General features: G+C 38.9%; 2 protein-coding genes across 2 annotated transcripts in view; both read right to left on the bottom strand.

Moving 5' to 3' along the window:
* Nucleotides 1-8,403: 8,403 nt before the first annotated feature.
* rbl1 (retinoblastoma-like 1 (p107)) lies at nucleotides 8,404-19,616 on the bottom strand. The gene is made up of 22 exons (XM_057338169.1): nucleotides 19,356-19,616; nucleotides 18,070-18,203; nucleotides 17,684-17,884; nucleotides 17,544-17,608; nucleotides 17,208-17,336; nucleotides 16,869-17,014; nucleotides 16,695-16,759; nucleotides 16,385-16,571; nucleotides 16,090-16,256; nucleotides 15,712-15,824; nucleotides 15,513-15,616; nucleotides 15,230-15,367; nucleotides 14,980-15,144; nucleotides 14,654-14,789; nucleotides 14,289-14,522; nucleotides 11,725-11,915; nucleotides 11,428-11,604; nucleotides 10,639-10,710; nucleotides 10,377-10,461; nucleotides 10,117-10,265; nucleotides 9,827-9,991; nucleotides 8,404-9,718 (listed from the first exon to the last, which is right to left on the bottom strand). Exons 1-22 carry the CDS (start codon nucleotides 19,512-19,514, stop codon nucleotides 9,548-9,550), a joined length of 3,153 nt encoding a protein of 1,050 aa, XP_057194152.1. The 5' UTR covers nucleotides 19,515-19,616; the 3' UTR covers nucleotides 8,404-9,547.
* Nucleotides 19,617-20,417: 801 nt separating this feature from the next.
* Nucleotides 20,418-24,935, bottom strand: part of chd6 (chromodomain helicase DNA binding protein 6) — a 36,200-nt gene continuing 31,682 nt past the window's right edge. Inside the window, 1 exon segment of the mRNA XM_057339058.1 lies at nucleotides 20,418-24,876. Within this exon segment, the coding sequence (XP_057195041.1) occupies nucleotides 23,818-24,876 (1,059 nt within the window). The 3' untranslated portion in view covers nucleotides 20,418-23,817.

Consider the following 24,935-nt stretch of genomic DNA (forward strand, 5'->3'; position numbering starts at 1 on the left):
TATATATGTAGATTACACACACACACACACATATATATATACTGTATATATATATATATATATACAGTATATATGGAAACATACAAAATCACAAGCCAATAACATTATTTCTCAATACAAAATTTGTAACAGTGTGTGTCCTTTTGTCAACAAAACAGCCAAGTTGAGTTTAAAAGGTTAAAATTAAATGAATCAGGTAACAATAATTTTATAATTGACTTGTCTGTTCCCTTTGGCAGACACTTTCTTCTTCTTAATTCTGTGTTTTTGCCTCCTAGGTCTTGGGTTTTATTTTTTTACTTATTGCAATTGCAATAAACTTCAGAAATGATGCAATCGCTACAGAGATAAAATGCTAATGACAAAGTCTCTTTATTATATAATTAGCTCATATCACGTCAAATCAGTCGCCACTGAAAGTAACTCTCTGATGGAAAAGAAAAGCCGATTTAAAATCAATTTTACGGTTGCGAAATGATAATCCTTTTAGGATTGAAAGAGGAAACACGTTAGACGGAAATCAGCACAAATAATTGGTTAGAAGTTTAATATTATTGGTTTTAAAACCCTCAAGCCTCAGAAATGATTGTGCTAAACTCTGCGCACATAATAAATACATTTAATAATTGAATCATTAGCCTCGAGCCTGCGTTTTGTTGCGACAAACACAGAATAAGATTATCCACAGTTAGGACTGTTTCCGAATGCCTCTTGCCAAATTTTAAAAGCGCTAACAATGGAAGTATTAGCGATAACATCAGCGCTTGAACTTTCGGTCACGTGACACGCCTTCAAAGCCAAAGTGGATTACATTAACCTCCATTACAACACGTATGAAATGAATATAAAACGACTCAAAAATGAATATGCATACAAATTCACACATGGTCTTTAACCGCCTTCACTTGAATGAACCTCAAGACGTCGCCTTCCTCCACGGGGGCTCGTGCATAAAGTTAAATGGGGGATAAAGAGAGCGAGCGCTAAAGAGGATTTATCCAGCAGGGTACTTATAAATAAGGCCTCTAATGATGTTCCTGTCATCATTTATGTGTGACAGGTTTCAGACAGGCACCTCAAGGGACAGCCGAGACCTTGTCTTGTCGCGGGCGAGCGGCGCCCGCAGAGGGGTCCTGATTGATCAGGTTCTAGAGTGCGGCCTGTCTGAGATTGAGACGTGATAGTTGGGCCGGTTGATTGATGTGCGATGTCTGTATGTGTGTGTGTGAGGAGGGAATAAATCAAGACGAGGCAGAACCGACAACCAAGGGTAATGTGTAGTGTGTTTAGATATGTCAGCCAGATACACGCAGACTTACAATACACACTTACGGAGAGCGCTGGCCTTTACCTTTAAAACTGAATCAGATTGTTACGGGAGATTTGGCGAGGGATTGAAATATGGAAAAAAAACAGTCTCTGCACAATTACATCATTTGTAATATTAAAATAATAAACTATATTATAAAATACGATGAAAATATGTTGTCTTTTAATTCAGTGTATTTATTACAGTTTAATGTATATTTAGCAAAGATTTTTATAAACCTATAGAAAATATTCGCTGGAGTCAAAAAACAACTATAAATGTGTGTGTTATTAGTTTCAGAGATGAATTTAGTGGTGGGACAACGGATTATAAATCACACAAGAGAACAGGGTACAGAACATTACCCATCATGCCCGGCATGAAACACGACTCAGCAAAACAGTGCAGGTAATAAAAGACTGTACGATTATGAACTCGGGTGGTAATTTTTGACTGTTACACGGCCTCTAATGTTCTGTAACATAAGTGTGGTGTGAAATAATGACTTTTGTGACAGAAAGAAATTCTCTTTTAGAAAAATAGAGATCGTTTCTACCAATAGAAGTTTACCCTGCTGAAAAAGCTTAGACCATAATGGATTTTCCTGCTAGTTCACATTGTTATATGTTGGTTATTGCAGTTTGGTGCTGGTCTAGCTGATGGACCGGTATTCGTAGAGATTTAAAGGGGTCATATGACACGGCTAAAATGAATATTATGGTTTGTTTTAGATGTAATGCAAGTGTATTCACGATTTAAGGTTCAAAACCGCTGTATTTTCCACATACCGTGCATGTTTGTATGTCTTCTTTGCTCCGCCTCTCTGAAACGCGCAGATTTTTTACAAAGCTCAACGCTCTGAAAAGCGAGGTGTGCTATGATTGGACAGTTAACCAGTGCGTAGTGATTGGTGGAATACTGCAAGCGTGTGACGGAAATGTAACGCCTCTTACCATATCTGGAACGTCAGGTTCCAAAGCAATTGTACTGACAGGTACGCCCACCTTACTTGCATATACATTTGGGTGGTCTTAGTCAACTCAAACCACGAACTGACGTAGATTTGTGGGGGTGTGGTTACACGAGGCGTTTCAGGGTGAGCATTCGCTTTTAGATAGAATGCATCTTTCATTTTTGCAATTTTACATGTCTAATACATGCATGGGCAACTTATAACACACCAAAGACACAGAAAAACACGTGCCATATGACCCCTTTAAAGGGATAGTTCCACCAAAAATAAAAACTGTCATTTAAAGAATGTTACCAACATTCTTTACAATATAATGTTTTATTTAAGTAATTTATTCATTTTATTACTATTAGAAGTTATACAGGTGTGGAATGACATAAGTGTGAGTAATTCTCATTTTTAGGTCCCTTTAAGATCAGCTGGCAATCCACAAGCAACCAATCAGAGAATTGTTAAACAGCTTCAAGTAAATCATTTCCAAAACTGATGTATGTACATGGCTCAGCTCAAGAAAAATCTCAACTATTAGGAAAATTAACCATGGTTTTACTATAGTAACCATTGCTTACCATTTGTATTACAATAGTTTTACAACAATTATCATGTTTACTATAGTATACACTCTACACTACAGTAAGACCATGGTTAATTTGTGGTTACCATGATTTTACTTCAAATAAAACTCTGCATATTAAAACATGTCAGTGGTTAATCTAAAAGTTATCCAAACACATTTTAGTAACCATGGTAGATTTTTGCAAGGGTGTGAATCTCCTGTTGATAAAGCAATGAGATTCAGAATGAAAGAGAAATCCTAAACATTATTTTTATTAAAGACATTCATTACGCACATTGGTTACAATTAATACCAATAAAATGACTGAGCAACAGGTAATTGATCTTTGAACTCTCACTATGCACTCTGGTTATTTTTTATCAGTAAGGTCAAGGGTTGATAGGGTCCATTTAAGCATGTTGTAGTTCCAGAGAGCGTTCATCTGGTGGCGTCTCTCTTCGACGCGCATCAGGACCAAAGGGCATGTGTGATTGTTCCTGTCGCACCCTGACCTGTCGCCCGCCGTTGAATTATTCCACACCAGCCGTGGCGCGGCGGCAGAACAGTTTAGAGGTGATGAATCGCCCTGGTGCTTGGCAGGTGGTGTGAATTTCATTTCCCCCAAACCAGCGGGTGTCTCGTTCGTTTCCCCGCAACGCACGGAAACTGTTCCTATTGAGCCCGAGCGCGTCCTTTTGCCACGTGCCGCCCATTGACAGTTCTATTACTAAGAAAAATGAACAGGAGACATTAACCGTGCGGTCCTGCCACAATGCCTTCTGAAAACTACCCGTAAATAGAGCAACGGAGACAGCTGTGGGTGTGGGTTATTAGATTAGAGTAAAAAGACACATGAGGCATTAGTACCATGGTAAAATCATTGTAACGCATTGCTTTAAGGGGCTTTTAAGTGTTTTAAGAAAAGACAACAATGCCAACAATTACAATAAAAGTCCCCAGTGTTGAACAAATAGTTAGGCTACATTTATTCTTAAAGCAATATTTCAGAGGCAAAACAAAATTTCCCCTTGATTTACTCACCTTCAAGGCATCCTGACTGAATATGACTTTCTTCTTGAAGAATAATGCAGTCAGAGTTATAATACCATGTATCATTTTTCTTCCAAGCGGTAGAATGGAGGGCATTTTTTTGAAGCTCCAAAAAGTGCATCCATCGATCAAAGAATAGCTCGACGCGGATCCGTGGTCTTAACACAGGTCTTCTGAAGCGAATCGATGCGTCTGTTTAAGAGAAATATTAACATTAATGTCTAGCTTCCATTATCCCTCGGCTGCGCATGAACCAGAGGCTTGTTTTTCCGGCAAATGACGGTGACGAAAGCTCCCGCTCAAAGGAGATGGTATCCTAGTGGATCAAAACGAAAAATGACGCATTCGTCACCGGAACTTATGACACGCCTGTGTCATTGGCCGGAAAAACAAGACTCAGGTTCATGTGCAGCCGAGGGATAACGGAAGCTAGACATTAACGTTAATAGTGTGTAACCTGTGTTAAGACTACGGAGCCACGTCGAGACGTTCTTTGATCGATGGATGCACTTTTTGGAGCTTCAAGAAATTTCAAAAAATGAAATTCGTCATTTGGAAGAAAAATTATACGTGGTATTATAACTCTGACTGCATTATTCTTCAAGAAGAAAGTCATATTCAGTCAGGATGCCTTGAGGGTGAGTAAAACATGGGGAAATTTAGTTTTGCCTCTGAAATATCGCTTTAAGAATAATAATTATAACAAACAGTTTGACTACCAAGCAACAGGCCTTTAGTTAATTAGCCGAAAGGTTAAGTCACATTAGACAATACTGCCACAAATATGGACATGGTCTTTCACAGAGTTGCCATATCTGAGTAACGACCCTAGCGCAATATATGTGTGTCATACAAACACTAAAAGTATAACAAAAATATACTAAATCTATCCAACTTTGACCCTCAAAATTAAAAAAATAAGTGGCAACAATTTTAAAGTAGCCCAATTATGCGGGGAATTGGAGGACCTGGCAACCCTACAAGAAAAACTAATTATACGCTAAAAATGTGCATACTATAGACCACTTTGCAAGATGTAAACACTGGTCCAGAAGCACTTCCGGTTTGAGTTTTTATTTATTTAATAATATTTTTAATCTTACATATAAAATAAAACCTAAGGATATTTGTTTAACATTTTGATTTGGTTTTAAATAATACGTTGTCTTTTGTTAACATTTGTCTAACAGTAAAAAACTAAAAAAGTATGTTTTTCTGGACTAGCATACACAGCACAATCGCCAGTGTCAAACAAGGTCTCATTAACTCTCACAGTGTTTATATAATCCACACTTTGAGAGTGTGGATTATACAGTATATACACTGTGAGTGTTAATTTGTCGTTTTTAACACAGGCGATTTTACTGTGTAGGAACAGTGTTATGTCTTCCGAAGTGGTCTATTTACTATTATATACAGTACCTAGAAAACCACATGGCTTTGTATTCTACATATTGGGCCAAATCTATGGTGTTTAAACATTACATTGATACTCGATTAATACTGCCTTGACTATATCTATTGATATAAGTCAGAGTTCACTGAACCTGAACTGTATATGCACAGCGAATAAAGAAACCTTGAACACATGCTTGTGCATAGAAGTGAATGTAAGACAAGTGTAGCGCATCTTTGCATATTAATACAAAAGACAAGCGGCAGCCGACCTGCAGCTCATCCAATCAGAGTTTAGAATTGAAACTCGACATCCAAAACTACACACTTCACAAAGCCCACCATGTCTTCACAGCATGCTACCTGCTGCAATTTACAGTATGAGTTATGGTTTACAGAGCTATAATGTCAAGGCAGCTGCATGTATGCATATAAATATTGTGCCAGATCATTTATCATTTAATGGTATTATTATGGTACTCCAAGGATTATAAGGAATTCCATAGCATATTACCATGGCATATTTCTGTTAGTGTTCAAAAGGATTATTAGCATGTGACTCTCTTCACACAGACCACTGAATCTGAGTGAGCCTGAACATTTAAAAATAAGAGATGAGAAACCTAGCTGGCACTTTTTAAAGCAGAATATTTTCACATCACCTCTAACAGAATATTAACTTTATCTAAATGTTCTCATCCGATGACTCAAAACACAAGTAAATTTAACCAGGCCTTTGGTACATCACCAAGCAGGCTGTCCTGGCTTTTCTTACAAGGTCCAATATTAAAAGACATTAGTGCATTATAGCTGCTTACCTATCCAAAACACGCTGGGCCATCGGATTGTTAAAGACCTCTGTATTGCTCTCTAGAATAATTTATGTGTACGAGACAGAATCGAGTTTTAATTTTGTTTGTCAAGCTGTCTCCTTAAACAAGCAAACGATTAAGATGATAAACAATAATGGTATTAAATGAATCAAATAATAAAACAGCTACTGAACAAGTTCTGGGAGGCTCTGGCAAGGAGAGAGAACTGAATAAATATTTTAACCAATCGTTTTTATTTGTTATGAGATACTAAAATGTATCCTAAATGTTAGATTTATTGTTGTTTTATACAAATGTATCTTTCATGTTCAAAATCAACCTGTTGTTTAGCAAATACTCATGTACCCATCCTTGATGGTGTGCAAAACGGTGTCACCCTGATTTATGAACACTCATCATGTGCTGATATCTGTACAGTATGAGATGCTCAGACGTCTCGCTGCTAACCCCGTGAGGATTTATACGAGTTATAATTCTAAGAGAAAAATACTCTGAGATCCAGACAATTGTATTTCAGCCATTTCTGTGCGATCCAACTCCATCCACATTTCTCTGATCAGCCTCACGCCGCATGCTGTTACCTGGCCTGCCACTTTGGCTGCTCTTCAGAAGGATGTCAGACAACACGGCTGCTCAATAATCTCCTCGCTGGCTCATTCCAGCCCTGGCCAAACCGACAACACGCGACAGACAGTGTCTGGAGTAAAAGGATTTAATGCTTCTTCGTGACACCATTACCCACATCTCTGTGGTTCAGACCTTGAACTTTGTCGCCTCTTCCGCTGAGACCCCCGTGATTCCCCATGAGTCTTTACATTACTTGAATCTGCCGCAGGCTCAATTTAGCCTTCATTGAATGATGCTTCATGTCATGTGACATTGTCTGTGTGAATGTTTTTGGAGTATGGGTTTTTCTGGGTCAGCATGTCCTTGGTTCTTCAAGGGTTAATCAGGACTATGAAATGACATACATGTTGGATTACGTACGGCCAAAACTGGATTTACAAATTTAACTGTAGTTTATGTACGTTGGGTTATGAACTTGTGCTATTGAGTGTTCTTTTACTGCCATCTGGCGGTCGATATTAAATACTGCACCACGGTTACGTGAATAAAACTTGCTATAATTTCACCATTAGTTTAGTAGTAATTATGGTTTTGAATTATTAAATATCATTTATATTACCGAAATTTTACCCCAAATAAAAATTATGTACAGTAAACTGTACCATATTTTAGTAATTACTGCACTTTGTTAATGTACGTTATACTACAATATTCTGTAGTATTACTAAACTGTTGGAAATATTGTAGTATGCTTTATTATTAATCATGGTAAAGCTATCATAAACACTAGAGCATACAGTTTTTTCAAGTTTACAATAATAAAGTTTAGCAAATAGTAAAGTATAATGCAGTATTTTTCCATTTGGGTTCTACAAGTATTATGGTTAAACTACGGTTGCTATAATGAGAGAGTGGAAAACACAAATATCATAGTCATTGTTACTGTAGTAAAACAGATACATTTTCGTTAAGAAAGTTGTGGTGTAACAGTTCAGGCAAAAAAGAAACATTTTGTAATCACTTACTCGTATTTCGTTTCAAACCTGTATCTGAGGAGACCTTTCGCAGAATGTTTGCACAGATCTTTTCCATACAACGAATGTTTACATACTGTGCGTCCCGTAAATCATCAAACACAATATCGCGATAACCGTAGCATAATAGTTCGTACCACTCATTCACTTCATCCCAGGTGTTCTGAAGACAAACGATGGTTTAGTGAGAAATATTGGGTTTCCAGGGTGTTGAAAGTCTTTGCGAACTTGAAGTGATTCTCTCAAACTCACTTCCGCATATTCAAACGCACGAGACGTGGGTCAACCAATAGATGCGGTCAGCAGGAGGCTCCGCCCACTCAAGAGCGAGCCCATAATAAATTCCTCTGTTTGCCTGTTTATTCTTACAGTATAAGAAAAATAGGGAAATGATGCTTTATGCATAGTTGCAATTTTCTATTACAGTATATGAAATGGTACCGCCTACTATATACATTATATCACGTGTGACCATGTAAGTATCCAAGGAAACACATATACTGATAACAAGGACATATGACGAGTTTGAGATAACTCAGTTTTTAAATTTTTTCAAAAATCTTGTTTTTTATTGTGCATTACAATTAATATCAATCAAACTGCAGTTGGTTTGTATATATTTATGTGTGTACATGCTAAGGCAGTACAACAGACTAACCAAGTAAGCAAAACTACAAAGAATAATGTAAAATCACAACTTGAACGTTTATTTTTTTATAAACAAACAAGAAATTTATGCAAATTAAAAGCAAAAAAACAAAGCACCAAAAATATGGAGTAAAATACACAATATTGACAGCTAATGAATGGTCACATGATTAACGTGAACCAATACATTTCGTATTTGAACTTCATCTGAACAGAATATGTTAAAAAAAGATGTTAAACAATTCTCCAAAACGTCCGAGATTTTCCAATTAACATAGTTTTTTTACAATGTAAATATTCAATGCAGTTCAGAGGTAAACATTGCAGAAAAACGCAGAAGGGCAACAAAAAGTCTCAATCTGACTCAATAACATAAATCTTAAAAGGGAAAGCATAAATTAAACGCGAGGTGTAGATACTACACATCTGAACATAAAGCTGCACACAGTATTTTCAGTACAGCTGCACAACGCAGATAAGAACTTTGGCAGGTTATTTCAAATTGACCTACAGAAAGAACTCAAGAGGTTAGATTAGCACAGCGCATTGCACCAGACAACTCAAAGGGTTTACATACAGTCCTAAATATTTTTGTAGTAAAGCTTAGTTTTTACCACAAAAGTTTCAAAATATGAATTTACTCTTATCTTTCTTTTAACATACCCACAGTTATGGGTTGCAAGCGATTAAAATATTTCCTCTTTTCTGCAAAAACGATAGTCACATGGTTCCTTTAACAGAGAAAGCTGACGGCTACAGAATGCCTCTGTATTCAAACATTACAAATACACAACGTATATCATGAACAATACATGATAAATATACCAAAATCTGCTTGATACTGTTTAAATCATCAAAACGTTTCTACTTCATCTTAAGAAAACCAGGCACAGCAAACCTCACCCTGGGTTTAATAAAAATCTTAACCATGATAAGTGAATTGTATTTTTCTTTGATATATAACCGTGAGTTTTTGGCTTTGTTTCTTTGTTTTGTTTCATGCTTTGGCTGGTATCAGAAAATGCTGCGGATCCAAAACTGATTTTTATCTCCCTTTATATCTTGAAGTCCTTTAAGCAACACAACATAAACGATTTCTGGCCTTCTAACTTTTCTCTTATGATTTTGGACAGTTTCTTTGATTGACTTGCATCACGCGCTCTTGCATCTCAGCCGATCGGATCAGAGACTCGCCCTCTCGCTCACAACATCCTGGAGGCGTTTAAGCAGGACGTCGTCGGTCTCCTGGCGGAGGCATTTGGATGGAGACTCAGTCTCATCTCCCTCCATGGTGAAAGCCCGCTTTTTACTCACTCCACCCTGACGGATCATCTGGTTGATGTCGTTCAGCTCCTAAAAGGAAAACAGTAGAAGGGATTTTAGGGTCCATGAACGTCTTTTAAAAAAATTATGTACATAATTAAGTGGTCTCTGAAAATGTCAATATATAGCATGACAGACCTTGGAAGGGCTTCCGGTGAACTTGTACGTGTAAGTGGCACTGGGTGTGAGACTGGAGCCGTTCTTATGAGGAGACACAAAGATGGAGTGTCTTTGAGACACACGGCGAGGAGAGAGAGGCTGAGCACGAACCGAAGGGAACGGAGATAGCGGAGGAGCTTCCATCTACAGAAACGCAGCAAAGGGGAAGAGATGGATGGAAACACCAGTGAGATTTCTCAGACCAGACATACTTTTTAGATAATAGTCAATAAAAATAAAAGAATAGTATAGCAAAGCAATAAACCAACCTTGCCATCGATTGCTGAATGTGCATATCTAAGAGCGAATGATTTCATCTTTAACACGTAAACAGAGTTGTAGAACTGGATGAGGTCTCCTCTCTCCTCTAATTCGCTGTCTGCCTCTTCACTACCAAACTGTTCTGTCCTCTCATTGGCTGAGGAAATAAAGACCAAGAACTAAATAAAAGTAAGGAAAAGCAAGTTGCAGCATGCGTAACATTCACACTGATTATTCTGGGACTTATTGTGCATTATTCTGTCCTTACATTGGTCTGATGGTGGATCTACTTCCATGTTCTCATCTGACTGTTGTTCTATCGGAGACCTTTTCAGTAAAACACTGCGATACACCTACAAACACAAATTCAAACTGTTTATACACGCCACAAGCTGCAGTTGTAACGGTCATCACCAAAAGATATTTACTTCCAAATCCAACTATTTAATAAAGCCTACAAATAACAAGCAGCAGTTATTTCTACCCCGTGATGTCACATGTTTAGAAAGAAGGCTGCCACAGATACTCACATGACTGTTGGCCTGAGGTTGTGTCCGATAGCATTTCATAATGTCCTGAAACGTGTGCTCTTCTTTTGTGATCTGCATAAACATATAAATTATACATTTGAATTAAGCTGCACCGTATGCTTGCATCCAAAGAACAGATACTAGTCTTTTTGTCTATTATTGGACTAATATTTAATTTTAAGTCTAGAATTCTGAACTAATATTACTCTATTAGTAAGGCTCCCGATCCACCGGGGCGCTTTTACGCGGCTGAAAATGCCTGTTGTGGGCGCTTGACCAGCGTTTTATTTTTTCAAGCGAAGGCACATTGGTTCCTATGATACGCTGAGCGTGAAAAAAAGCTGAGCGCCGGCACTGAGCCTGTGGAAAAGAATGCCAGCTGCTGGCGTTTTCAAAAAAGGCTGCGTTTCCGTTGAAAACAATTGAAAAAACACAGAAATGCCTGGACACAGCCCTTAAATGCAATAAGCTGTGTTTTATAGATGACCGACACAACATGAAGCGCCACAAAACACCTTCAAATCACAAAAGACCATGTTAATACATTTACATTTATGTATTTTCCAGATGCTTTTATACAAAGCAACAAACAGTACATTGAAGCCATACATTTTTCACCAGTGTGTTCCCTGAGGTCACACCCATGACTTTTGCATTGCCAGCGCAATGCTCAACCAATCAAGCTACAAAAACACCAATACTTCAGTTCCTAGTTGTTCTGATCCTCAAATCTGATTGGACAAGAGGTGTTCCATAAGTGTTGATGTGGATGCTTTACTCTTGTTGTACCTTTGCTATGATGTAGACAGCACAGAGAAGCAACTGGTCCAGATGTCTGTCCTTCATAAGGTCAGTGCAGTGCAGGAGAGAGTGTTCAAAACACGTCCAGATCTTTCCCCGCAGATCTGCTGAGATGTCTAGCTTTAGACAAAGGTCACGAAGACGCACGCTGGCTAAATGATATACCTGAAATAAACACAGGACATGTAAAAGCTAACAATTGCCATTTTGATTTTAAAGTGAACTAGATACATTTGTGAAGAAAAATGTCTCAAAGAAGTGAAACATTTCCCAAATCTTTCTCACCTTTCTGAAGAAGAGGGCAAGGGACCCGGTGCGACGAGGTTTGCTGACGGGTAGCGGCTGCGTGTCATGTCCGGTGGGAGGGGCTGCTGGTCGGCTGGGGGAGGCGGTCAGTAAGACTTGAGCAGTCAGGGAGTTCATGTCATTAGCCTGCAGCTGGATTACTGTAATGCCGCCCATTTCGTTCTTTAACACTGCAAACAGAGGAACAACGACATGTCAATAACAACCACAAATATCACTGAATTTTTCTTTAGTAGACCTCTAGCTTTTTGCACACATCGGGAAAAAACTTGCAGAAACAAATTTTAAATCATACATATTTTTTGCAATTCCTATAGACGATTTCAAAGCAACAACATAAACAAACGTGGCCGTAATTTAAACTCCGGTACACACATGCAGAGTCCCTGTAGATTATTTCTGATAACAAGCTAAATAAATAAGTAAATTACATTAGTTAAAAGTATGTCTAGCCAGTATTATTTTGGGCTACCAGAAGAACCGTTACTTGGCTAAACTTAAATCTGAAACGGTTACCGTATCACAATTATTATACAATAAAATATTAATATAAATAAAATATAATAGTTAGATTATAAGCCACTAGCACGACCGCTAAGCAAACACAGACGAAAGTTAACTTCGGCCCAGACGCGTTTGTCAGATGAAACCATCTATAAAATGGTTAAAGGCCATCTAGGCAGTAACACTGTTAATTTGTACTCTCATTCATTTTCTGATTTGATGAGTAAAGGGCCGTTCACATTATAACGATAACTATAAAAAAAAAAACTTTAAAAAATCGTTCTTAGTTATGGTGTGAATCCTGCTATTCTCCTGAATTATAACGATAAAGATACAGAGAACGATATCGTTGGGAACTGGGATCACTTTCAGAACAATTTTTTTCCAGCTGATGAAAGATAAAACATACTGTCAAGACAGTTTCTGGCAGATAATGTTTGACTATTGGTGATCGCAACGCGGCTTTTATGTCAGAATTGACATAATACGGTGGGATATTATACATGTAACGCTTATGAGTCAGCAAGCTGGCAAAATATATGCTTTACGTCCCAGACACGAGTGCACAGCCTTCAGTCAGAGCATCCAGCCTTTGCTGTCATATTTTGGAGAAAAGACGTTCGGGAATGAAAACTAAAGCAACAGCAGGTCATCTACATTAATTTTAGTGACTGAGAACACTGCAGCGCGCAGGCTTAAAATAAACATAACGTTATTGCTATCGTCCGCTGGTGTGGACGCAAATATAGTTATAGTTACAGTTATCTTTATAATGTGAACGGCCCTTTAGAACAGTTAGAATTAGGGCTGGGTATCAATTCAGAGGTTCCGATTCGATTCCGATTCACAAGCTCTGAATTCGAATCTCTATTCGAATCAATGATTATAGACTTAATACAAGTCCTATAGATATTTCTAAATAAGATCAGTAAACATCAGATTACAATGGTGAATTAAAAAATGAAATGAGGAGCCACAAATCTGTATATTAAACTTTAAACACACTTGGGTAGGGCTGCACGATAATTTATCGCGATACCACTAAATCCTATTGTAGTCGAGCTGGCTGTGATATGCAATGTGTCGATATTTTTTTTAATGCGTAGCTTGTCCGTGAAGCACGTCTCTGGGATCAGTAGGAAATGCTGCGTTTGAGTCGCTTATAATGTGCATTTGAAAAAGCAACACCCGTCAAACATGATCATTATAAACATACTTTATTATCATAAAAATACCTGATGAGGCTTGAGTAACAGTGATAAAACTTTGTCCATAGGCATTTCCTAGATTCTAGAACGTGTTATGGTCTTCTTCTGCGGTGCGTATTTGGAGTTCCCGCACGAGAGCGCCCTCTGGCTTTCGGATGCAGCAGCATTTTCCCGTACTTCACTCAAAAGCTGTGCATAAATCACGTGATATTTATCGTGACAGCCTACACTTGGGTATATTGAAACAGAACAGTCGCATACCTTGATCAAACAGGATCAGGTTATTTTACACTTAAGATACAGCATAACAACAAAATTAGCTGTAAAGAGAGGCTGTAATCATATGAACCGCTGCCTTTTATGTGAAGGTGATGTTAAATTCGACAACACACCCGCATTCGCCATGTTAATTAAGAAATAAATGAACGAAATGCTCCCGTTGTAACATCCACCCGTTGTAAAAAGAAAAGTGACATCTAATGGATAGTAGTAGCAATAACATTCACATTAATTAATGTTCAGGGCTTGGGGAAATATGAAAGAAAAAAATCAATTCACGGCTTTTGAGAATCGATATCTAATCGACCGCATTTTAAAAAACTATTAATCGATTTTTCGATTTGTTTGCCCAGCCGTAGTTAGAATACATTAAAACTACACATTTTTGTTTTTGTTAGTCATTAGTAACATGTTTTTAACCCTTTTGAAATACTGATGCATAAGCTTTATTTGATACTTTTAAAGTAGGAAGATCTAGGATTAAAAGAAAAGTATCAACACAACGGTGAACCTTTATGATAAACTAAAGAAAAGCAGAAAACAAAGTGCTACCTGGCAGTGGAATAGTCAACTGCTGGCCGTTCGCTGTTGCCATGGAAAGAACCGTCGTTGAGGGGAGGTTCTGGTTGTTCTCAGTGGAGCTGGGGAAGATTTTAATAGGGGTGACCGAGAATCTTTTTATAGGGGACTGATGTGGGGGGTCATCACCAAACAAGCGTCTCTTAGCACTGCCAGCCGCTGGAGAGCTGAAGCGATCGTGAAGCGAGACGGGAGACTGAGGGAGATCTGAGTTAGGAATAAAAGAGAATTATTCAAATATGAACATACACTAAAATCATTTTACGTCCTACAAATCCTCTCAGGACTGTTGGAGTTCCGTCTCTTTGCTGAGATGTGTTTAGGTGTGTGTGGGGTACCTTTGCGTGCGCTGGAGCCCAGGCCGGTACGGACCTCTCTGATGCGTGGGTGGATGATGGGAGATAGCGCCACCAATGGGAGGTGAGTGGGACCCCCACTACTGTTTGCTGTGTCAAAACTACTTGGAAAGTTCACCTAAGACAGACACACAAATATATAATCTTTTCTCCTTCAAATCCAGGACCACAGTAATAATTGTAGTAGTAATAATAATAGTTGTTCCTTTGCTTGTAAAAAAACAAACAGAAATCGCAACACAATTACAAATGAAGTCAGCACAAATGCGGTTCCTGTAGCACAACTTGCAAAGTGTGCGTATACACACCTCCTCTACGGTGGGAACTTTATGGTTGGCGTTACTCAGTGAGTTCCACAAGGCGGAGTCTCTAGTCCAGGCTTTGCTCTCCAGCACCTGCTCCTCTATACCGTTCAAATGCTTCACCATGTCTCTGGACAAACCCTCCTCAGAGCGGATGAATACCTCGATCACCTACACAAACACCAAATACGTGTAACTCCATTAAATCATACCACACCAAAATGATTCGACACGGAAAGGACTCATCCTTGTTTACCTTGTAAAAGTAGAAAGGAGGTATCTTAAAGATTTCCAGTATCCAGGGGAAGGTTCTCTGGGAGCTGTAAGCAAACAGCACCAGCTCCAGACAGCACGCCAGCAGAGAGCAATGAAGCACCTCCTGCTCCAAGAGGACCTGGTGGAGAACAGGAAAGAGATGGAGGTCACAATCTCACACAAAAGCAGTGGTGGTATGACATGTGCAAATTACATTTTAAATGTATATTTATTTTTCCCAACCAAATACTCTTGATGTCGGAGGGAAATGTACTGCGACTTACGGTCATGTCTTTCCCCTGAAGTCTCTTCATCTCCTGAGTCATGATGTTCTCCAGGATCTTAAAGTACAAGATCTCCGCTAGCTTCAGACGATTCTCCGCAAAATCTACACAAAGCAACCCATAGTTACACAACTTGCTAATACATAAAAACATTTTCATAGCAATCAAATGTCAAGTTTATTCAGACATTATAGTTTACCCATATGTGCTCCAGGCAGATCATCTGTGGGTTTGGTGTAGGCCTCTTTGAACCTCTCTCCCATGGTCTTTACTCGGTTCAGAATGGCTTCAGTGGGATTTCGAGAGCAGGAACTGTAAAACGCAAACAAAAAAAGGAATTGTTACAAAATTTCTCAAGTCATTAAACATCACTGCAATACTAAAGGCCTGAATCATCTTGTATTGAACACTATGAAGATACCACTTGGTTTATCTAATACAATATCACTTATACATTTTGAAGTGTAATCTGGTTCTCCAAAGACTTTTTGGAGCTGCTGCGACTCATAGAGAAAGTGTCTCATTTAAATATGGCATATTTGTAGATTGCTCATGCAGAGATTTGGAAGACGTTTACTTGAAGATCTGAAGGAGAGCACTGCTGGGTGCATTGCGAAGGCCGGACACCATGCTCTGCAGTCTGCTCACGCTTTGAGTTGCTGAAGAAACAGGGGTGACCAACACCTCCTTCTCCTTCAAATACCGTCGACCTGTTAGAGGAGTAGAAGGAGCGAGGGAGCGTGTCTGCACAACAACAAAGAGAGAAAGACGCAAAGTTTGTTCAATTATTCATGAGTCAGTGATGCTTGTCATTTAATATTTGATTCTCTATTTTTCCAAATTAAAATATACTCAAGAAAAAGTTTGTCCACCTTCTCAAAGTGTTGCTGTAGATTGTTCTCCACCTGCATGCGGGCAGACATTTGACCTGCCGGAGGTTCAGCTGTGGATTTGCGTGGCATGCCAATCTCCTCGTCAGCATCAGCTCCCAAAAACACCCGCTCATCAAAATCACCCACAGTCAAGACATATTCCTCATATTCCCGGTTCACGGCTTTACTATGAAACAAAGAAAAGTATGAACAACTATGTATTTATGTCACACTGTAAATGAAAGTCATTTAAAACGCTGAAACTAAACCAAAGCACATAAAATATGAATTATACAGAAGAAATGCTTACTTGTTGTCTTGGAAGTTCGGTGTGTCAAGTAATTCAGACAGAGTTTCAGGATCACCTTTTAGTATCTAAGAAAAACAAGGTATTTTATTAAGACTTAGGACGCCTGAAAAAACGCTATAAACACTAAAGATGCATGTGTGTGTGTGTGTGTGTGTGTGTGTGTGTGTGTCTTACTCCTTTCTCAAACAGTCTCTTCATGTAGGGTTTAAAGTAATGTTCCTTTATGCCTTTAGCCTCCACCACAAGGCCATCATGCAGTTCACAAAGCTTGTCAATGACACACGGCATCTCCTTCACATTCTCAGCATCCTTTGGTAGTCCTGAGGAGTAACACACATTTCCTCTTAAATGTCACAAAGAGGAAACCTGACAGATCTGATACAACATAAACAGATTGATCCATAACATCATGCTAGCAAATGAGCTGTTAGAGAGCTACAGATACCCAAGAGAGGTGGAGAAACTCAATAAATTCTTTATTGCTCATCAAGCAGCCAGGTTTAGGAACTTTACCTCTGAAGTATTGATTGATCAGATCTTTCTTGTTGGAGCACAGGAGAGCATTGCAGAACACCAGGTCCAGACAGCAGAGCAGAAGATGATAGGAGTTGACCAGATCATCTCCAATCATACGGAAATTACCTGAAAACAAATCACAGATCACTGTACCATTCCAAATGTTTTACAAGCCAAAGCATTCAGTTCTATGTTGAAAGAAGATTTTTTTTATTGATGTCACAAATGCTAAATTATTTATTTCTTGAAGATTACTGGGAACTCTGGTATTGGTCTTATTTAAACCATATTGATTGTCTACAACACAGAAACAGCTTCTAAAGGTCAGCTTACCTTTTGTGTACACAAAGAGCGTCCAACAGAACTTGAAAACATCACTGATGTGGCACGGAAGACGTCTAAAGAGAAGACATTTTGAGCAAAGTTTTCTACAAGTGAGCTTGAGGACAACACAGAGATAAGGCAGATTTTACCTGTGTTTGCGGCTTCTAGGCAAGCGGGGAGGTTCACCCTGTGGATCCTGAAACATGTCCAAAAATATCGGCTCGAATTTACGGAAAATCACAGTCGACACTTCGAAATTCCGCTCTAGCCGCCCGACGCGGTTGCGAAAATCCTGAGAGAGATTCGACATGTCCGACCATTTCTTCATCTTGCTGAAGAACTGGATCAAACTAAAAGAAAGAAAATTCACATATTTACTTATTTATGTCAGATAAAAATCTAATGTGGGTAAATATGATTTGTTGCCATCTCAAATAACAGGTAAACATAATTCTATTCCATCATATGGGTGGGAATTACAAAAAATAAGATGTTGATATGTGCGTCCACAATTTTTGGGCCACAATCTCCTTACCTGAGCTTAGATGAGCGCAGTATCCTTGTAAGAGAAACGCAGTTGCCCTCCATCACGCCTCGTCCCACAGTGGGAATGGAGCTCTTTCTACACGCAGCATACAGAGCGCAAGCCAGCCAGTGCACAACATCACCCTGAGACAATCAAAGACTCATTATAAAACAAATCTACTGAGCTACATACAGTGAAATATTTGCAAGCAACAAAGCTAGTGAGTGACAGTAACATGTCACCCTGCGATCCACTCACAAGCGGTCAAGCAGCTGTTTACACCTTTAGTAAGCACATGTGATGGGATTTAAAGGGACGTGTCATGATCACACCTAATCACTATATAAGTGTTTTACTGCAAATGGAGTTAAAAATGTAAACACATTTTTGGGAATTTATATGAGAAATATCGTTTTATTGGTCTGTTTAAAACATATTTATTAGGGACTAGTCAGAACAAGCTTTACTAACAAGTACTTGTGGATTTAACTATAAAATGATACCCTGTGACAGTGTCAAGGTAAAGTAAAATAATCATATTGTAATACCGGGGTATTGGATGAATTCAACATACCCTGCATTTATAATACTCCACAATACCTCAAAATGAGCTTTTTACAACATAATGTCAACAAATATTGCACATTTTTCTTTCTGACTGATAAAGCCAAACTATAAATCGTATTTACTACCACCTGCGTGCAAATATACTTCCGTATTTACCTGTAAACTCAAGTACACTATAGTGTATACGTGCAAGTAAACCGCAGAAAAAAACTCAACCTTAAAACTGTAAATATTAAATTAATTATTAAAAATTAAAGTACACTACAGTATACACTACAGTTATTACTACACAACACTTTAGCACACATTAACAAAGTGAAGTATGTACTAAAATAACTGTTAGAATAAATACTTCCGTAAACTACAGTTGTCACGTTCCTATGTTAATGTTTACATGAAACTCTTATTATGTAGTGAAGACATGGCAATACCAGAAGTGTAATATATATCAAAGCACTGAATAACTACAATTTGGATATACCATATGACTTTGTGTCATTCAACTGTACTACAAGGAATACCATGGTATATGTCCAAAAACAAGATACTTTAACAGTTAAACCTTTAGAAATGCGCTAGTGGCTGATTAATGCAAGCTTGACCAAGTAACGCTAGTACCAGCGTTTCGGTTAAACTAACTAAATAAAAACACTCGTGAAATAAAAAACGAACAGTTGTCACGCGTTTCAGCCAGTTTTAATGTGAAGTAAAGAGAAATAGAGCGTAACCTCGAGCGTATATGTGTTACAGATGCAGGTGAAGTTTTGAAGCGCCTCAGTCGCCGTTTCTTCGTCCATGTTTAACTCCTGACAGAGCGCGTCCAGACTCCTGCGGGTGGAGCCGTCGTCAGATTTAACCGACTCCGAATCGGTTTCATCCCCTCGCATCGCGGCGGCCCGTTAAAAATCGTTAAAAATCCCACGAAAGAAAATGTTTGTGGAAAAACACAGAACGCCGCCGACCTCCTAATGCTATCCCACAATGCCGAGCCTCGCGAATGGCGCGAAACCGGGCTCCTCTCGGCCAATGGGAGGCGAGGGGGTGTTGACGTCACTACAACAACAAAGACGGCGAGACAGCATGGAGGATTTAAACTGCCTCAGAAACGTGATCTAGCAAGTTTGCAAATACGGCTTTGACTGCGTTGTGTTACAGAGATAACATTTAAAAAATCATTTATCGTTGCAAATATGTTCATGTTAAGCAAATGTGCGAGTTTTAAAATGAAGCGATATTAAAGCACACCAGAGACTCCCTTGCGAGAAGGAACCATAGAATAAATAATTATGGTATTTGAAGTAAAACTATGGTAATACAAATGGTACTCAGTCCCCCAAATATTTACTTTAGTGACCATGGTTAATTTTCATAAATAAAGCAAAGTATTTGTAAATGTTAAAAAATGTTTCTTAGCTTATTTGATTTTAGTGTATTTGTTGATATTTTAATATTTGTGATTTTACACCCTCAATAAGTCTACTGACTTATTATCATTATTATTTAATTTGATTAATTAGTTATAATAATCATCAATCATTTATGGTTATAAACATTAACATTGGTTCTTCTCATATCAAACACACTACAATCTAACAAATTCATATGTACTTAAATATCCAAACCTTTTGCATCCTACACTTTGTATTTTTGTGTAGGACAATTGACCACAGATCATTTCAGCACAGTCAATTTTGAGTTATTAAAACAACTAAACCAAATAACTAAATAAAAGTCTGCAGATTTTAAAACATATTTTTACAGACAAACTACTTACTATCAGACATATTGACTTGAAAGTTGAAAGTCATCTTTTATTGCACAATAAAAGATCACATACCATGGTTTGAAATATATTGTTGGTCCACATTGGTGTACAGGAGCAATTGGAAATGAATAAAAACAAGATATCCCCAAAATAAAATACAAATAAAATAAAACACTCTCAGCATTTATGCTGATTTCATACCAAGAGTATAAGTTCACTTTTTACGTCTTGTGTCTCGTAATCATCCCAAATATATAGTGCACTTGAATGTAACTATGTTAGTGCTTTCCTGTCCTGAACACTGACCATTATTAGTTTTGTCAAATTCATTCAACTTGATTTAACAGGTGCTTAGGTAACGGAACTTTCCAACAGGCTCGATACAATGCTCTAACATGTCTCGATGCTCTAACATGTCTTGAAAAGTATGGACCCAACTTTTATTGGTCTGGCATTGCAGCTCTGGTATAAGAAACACGCCATAGTAGCCTGCGTTCCATTACTTTTTTTAAGTGTGGGAACTGCTTTGGGTGCTGTGATTGGAACGTATTATAGCAGGTCCAGGGATGCAAACACAGACATAGTGGCAAAGCAAAATCAGTTTAGTCTCCTACTGCGTGCATATTGAAAGCACTGGATGTTGGGTTAGATTAATCCCGGCCATTATAACACTGGCATATGGTATCAAAATGTCCAATTCTGTTGTTTCTGTTACAGAAATTTGCTGTTTAAAGCTGCAACAATGAATACCTTTTAAAAAATCCATGAAAGGTGGGACAGTAAAGTACTTGGTACTCATACTAAGCGTTTTTGGAGCAATTATCCAGAGACATACACAAGTGCCACACTGTACCCAGATATTTATACACACAGATACAGTCCCTGTTTCCGTTTTCGAAACATTTCAGATTGCATGAAAGGTAACAATGGATCAGTGTAGACATTCCATAGTAGGAAAACATCCAAAACCTGGAGACAGCAAATTTATGTACATGTTGCAATACACAGGGAGACGACATTAAGACGGGAAAACACAATAAATACAGGGAATATTAAAACTTTTATAAATGACCAAATACTTGTATCTTGAAAAAAAAGGTTATTTGGAGCGTTTTAATACAGAAATTGAATAAATATTATTTTAATATCAAATGAGCCTAAATACTGCACCATTTTTGTTTGTTTTGAAAACCAGGTCAATTCAATACGCGGGAGTGTTTTTTGATTTCCCAACAAGATTGTTGCATTTTCAAACTATACATTACCAACAGACAGCACATCTTATAAAATCAATACACTTACAACCAGAAACGTAGCATTCTCAGCCTAACAGTCTGACCTCTCTAGCTGTACATGTACTGGCTGTGCATCTGCCGAAGTGTTTTAATGGAGTTATGAGCTTATCGAAACATCATAAGCGAGGGAAATGTAATCGTTTACAAATCTAAGGTCTACAGGATTTTGTTTACCAGATGTTGTTGAAAATGCAATGTAGAGACTATCCAGAAAGATCCATTTTCAACCTTTAGAAATGCAACAGACTTTGTGCTTTCCAATGCTGTTTAGAATAAGTCGGCACGATTGACCAAAACCACAGAAGAGAAACCGACCTTGCAATGTCACATGTACCACCGTGTATCTATTTGAAGTTTTAAAAGAACTGCACCAGATGCCACTTCCCAGAGGCCAATGGCTGTACAACCAGAGCGTTCGCATTGAAACTAGCATGACCGAGACTGCTTCCCAAAACGCTGACACTGTACACAAGATACATATTTTCCAACATAAAGATGTAACAAACATCCATATATAAATGCTAAATAAGGCATTGCAGATGTAACACAATAAAAAAGATGTGAGAAAAAAAAAAAAATGTAGTATTTGGTGAATTTGGCAAAGAGTAAAAAAAGCAAAATAAATTACATGGTGTCACGTGGAGTGACAAGGCAACGACAGCATGTTGTTTCAAGGGTGACCATGATTTTCAGACGGGAAATATACAGTACAGGTTTACACAGATCAAAATGTACAGGAAATGACGTGTGCAAGCGTGCGCATGCGTCCACACAAACACGAAAAACAAACTGACGGAACACAATTACAGGTAAACATTCACCGAAAGGACTGTGCAAAAATGTTTTCACATCAGAAAACTGAAAAAAAAGTGATTAGTATGAGAAGTTGGAAAATTAATACTCCCACATAATAGAGACCCTGTAGAGTTTGGGGGGAGAAAAAGGATTACCTCTGGTTATCAACTAGTGTAAAAGATTTCAAATAAAAGAAACCATAGTGCTAAACCTTTTTTACTACAGTTTCCCCCAAAATGTGGCATACTGGCGAGGAAAAAAAGAACATTGTGTGCTTGTAAACAAAAGTAACAGCAATATACAGCAAGATAGATTTACATGTTTCCAAAAGTCCTGGTAGGTTTTACTCTACAGTATTTTCAAATGCACAGAGAGCAATGACACTCATAACGGAGATCTTCCTGTTGACCCCATCAACCTACGCGGGGCTTTACAGATAAATGAAGAACTCCATATTTTGGGGGGGGGGGTAAAGTTATTTTCATTCACTTGCTTTTCCATCTGCCTTTACACCCTCATGTACAGCATGTACAACACATTGCCCTCAGCATCCTAAACTCGACAACGGTTAGACATCTCCCAACGTGGGCATCTTATCAAAGTGACACTGTGGAACAAAAAAAGACAAAACGAAACAAAATAAATCAATCTCAGGATTGTTCTTTGCTATAAATATCAAGCCTTGCTTTTTGAGTTTCCATTGCACTCACGCCATCTATAGCTTTGTTAAGATTCGGGTGAAATCTTTCGCTTTGATTCACTATAATGAATACGTAGCAGCAAGCAACTAAAAACAAAATACTGTGGTCCGCCAAAAACGTATCAGATGCAGATCGATCTATGGGGGTGTGCGTATGCTTTACATTTTTTTGAGAAACTAATCTAGGTCTTGCGTAACTATACGTGCGTGCCTTGTCTGTGATATTTCAAACACCGATTCTATGTGAAAGTGGGCTCTATTTTTTCATAATAATAGCATTTGAAGGCTTTCTGAGGATCTGGAAAAGATATTAGCGATAACACCTGATTGGAAAGGAAAAAAACGGGGTCATCTCCAGGTGCTTTCTCCATAAACAGAGGGAAATTTTCGAGTATCCATTACCATGATGCAAAAGGAACACTGAAACACCAAGATGATGTCGTCCCTTTGTAAGACCGAGACCTTTGAGGGCTTTCATGCTTGAAATGTCTATTTTTTAGCATACACCCAAAGGTATAGTGGATGTCAGTGAAATTACAAGTATGACTGGGCAGATCTATAAACAACATGTTGATAATCAAATTTCTATACACAAACCTTTACTGACACGACACAAAAGTACTGTGAGGTGGATTCTAGTCTTCACCATCACGTGAACCGCAGGCCTCCCCAGCGATCTCTCCCTTCTCCGCCATCTCTTTTTTAGTACTTTTCTCCTCAGACGGATCATTTTTAGGGTCAGAAGGATCATTGACCTGAGCTAAATCTACATCAGGCCTATCGTATTCCATCTCGCACTCTTGATGCTTTCGTTCTGTTGTCTGTTCTTCTTTAAGCCCCTTGACTTCCAAGCCATCGACTTGAACGACAACATTCCCACTTACTTCCACCACTCTCTTCCTCTTTCTCTTGGGGCTACCCGTGCTGTCTGCGGCGGGCATAGCGGGCAGCGCCATGATACTGCCGGGTGGCAAGAACATGTGCGGATACAGCAAGCTATGGGACATTCCCGGGATTAGGAAGGGGTTAAAGGTCAAATGGCTGCCGCTGCTTGTGATACTACTACTAGAACTGCTGGTGGCTGCACCTGTAGAAACCGTAGCGGGCGTTATTTTCCTCTCTTCCCCTCCTTGCTTGGTCTCTTCCTTATTCCCCTTCTCCGTGGTCATCGGAGAGCCTGCTTTGTCAGGCTGCGGCGTGGCGTCCGAACTATCCGCTGAGCTGGAGGTTGAGGTAACGGTGGTGGAGTTCGTAGAAGTCCCGCTTGCAGCGGCAGATGATGCGGTCGCTGTGGAAACCGTTGAGGTTGCCGTGGACAGCGGCTGAGTCATCATCCCACTCATGTGTGCGCTATACATGGGCGGTTGCACGGCAGTCATGCCGTGGAGCATCATGGGTAGCATGCCGAGTCCATTCTTCCCATCGTCTCCTGACGCTACAGCGGTAGCAAAACCGTGAGGAAAGCCCATGATCCCCGTTAATGGGATGCCCGGGACATTGTGGAGATTGGGTAAGCTAACCAGGTCCATGCTTCCAATGAGACCACCGTTCATGAAGAGCGGAGCCATTCCAGCGGGGAGCTCGGGGGCTTTGGGCATCTCGCAGCGGGGTCGCCTGCCTCTTCTTCGTGGACCTGGTTCCCGGCACACGGGCCCAGAGAGGATGCGAGTGAATTTGCCTTCAGGGAGAAAGCCCTGGAATAGTGAAATGTAAAATATGTATCAGTTTAAAAGGCAATTTCGTTTAACTGAAT

This window comes from Triplophysa rosa, linkage group LG7, assembly GCF_024868665.1.
Source record: "Triplophysa rosa linkage group LG7, Trosa_1v2, whole genome shotgun sequence".
In the NCBI taxonomy this organism is placed as follows: domain Eukaryota; kingdom Metazoa; phylum Chordata; class Actinopteri; order Cypriniformes; family Nemacheilidae; genus Triplophysa; species Triplophysa rosa.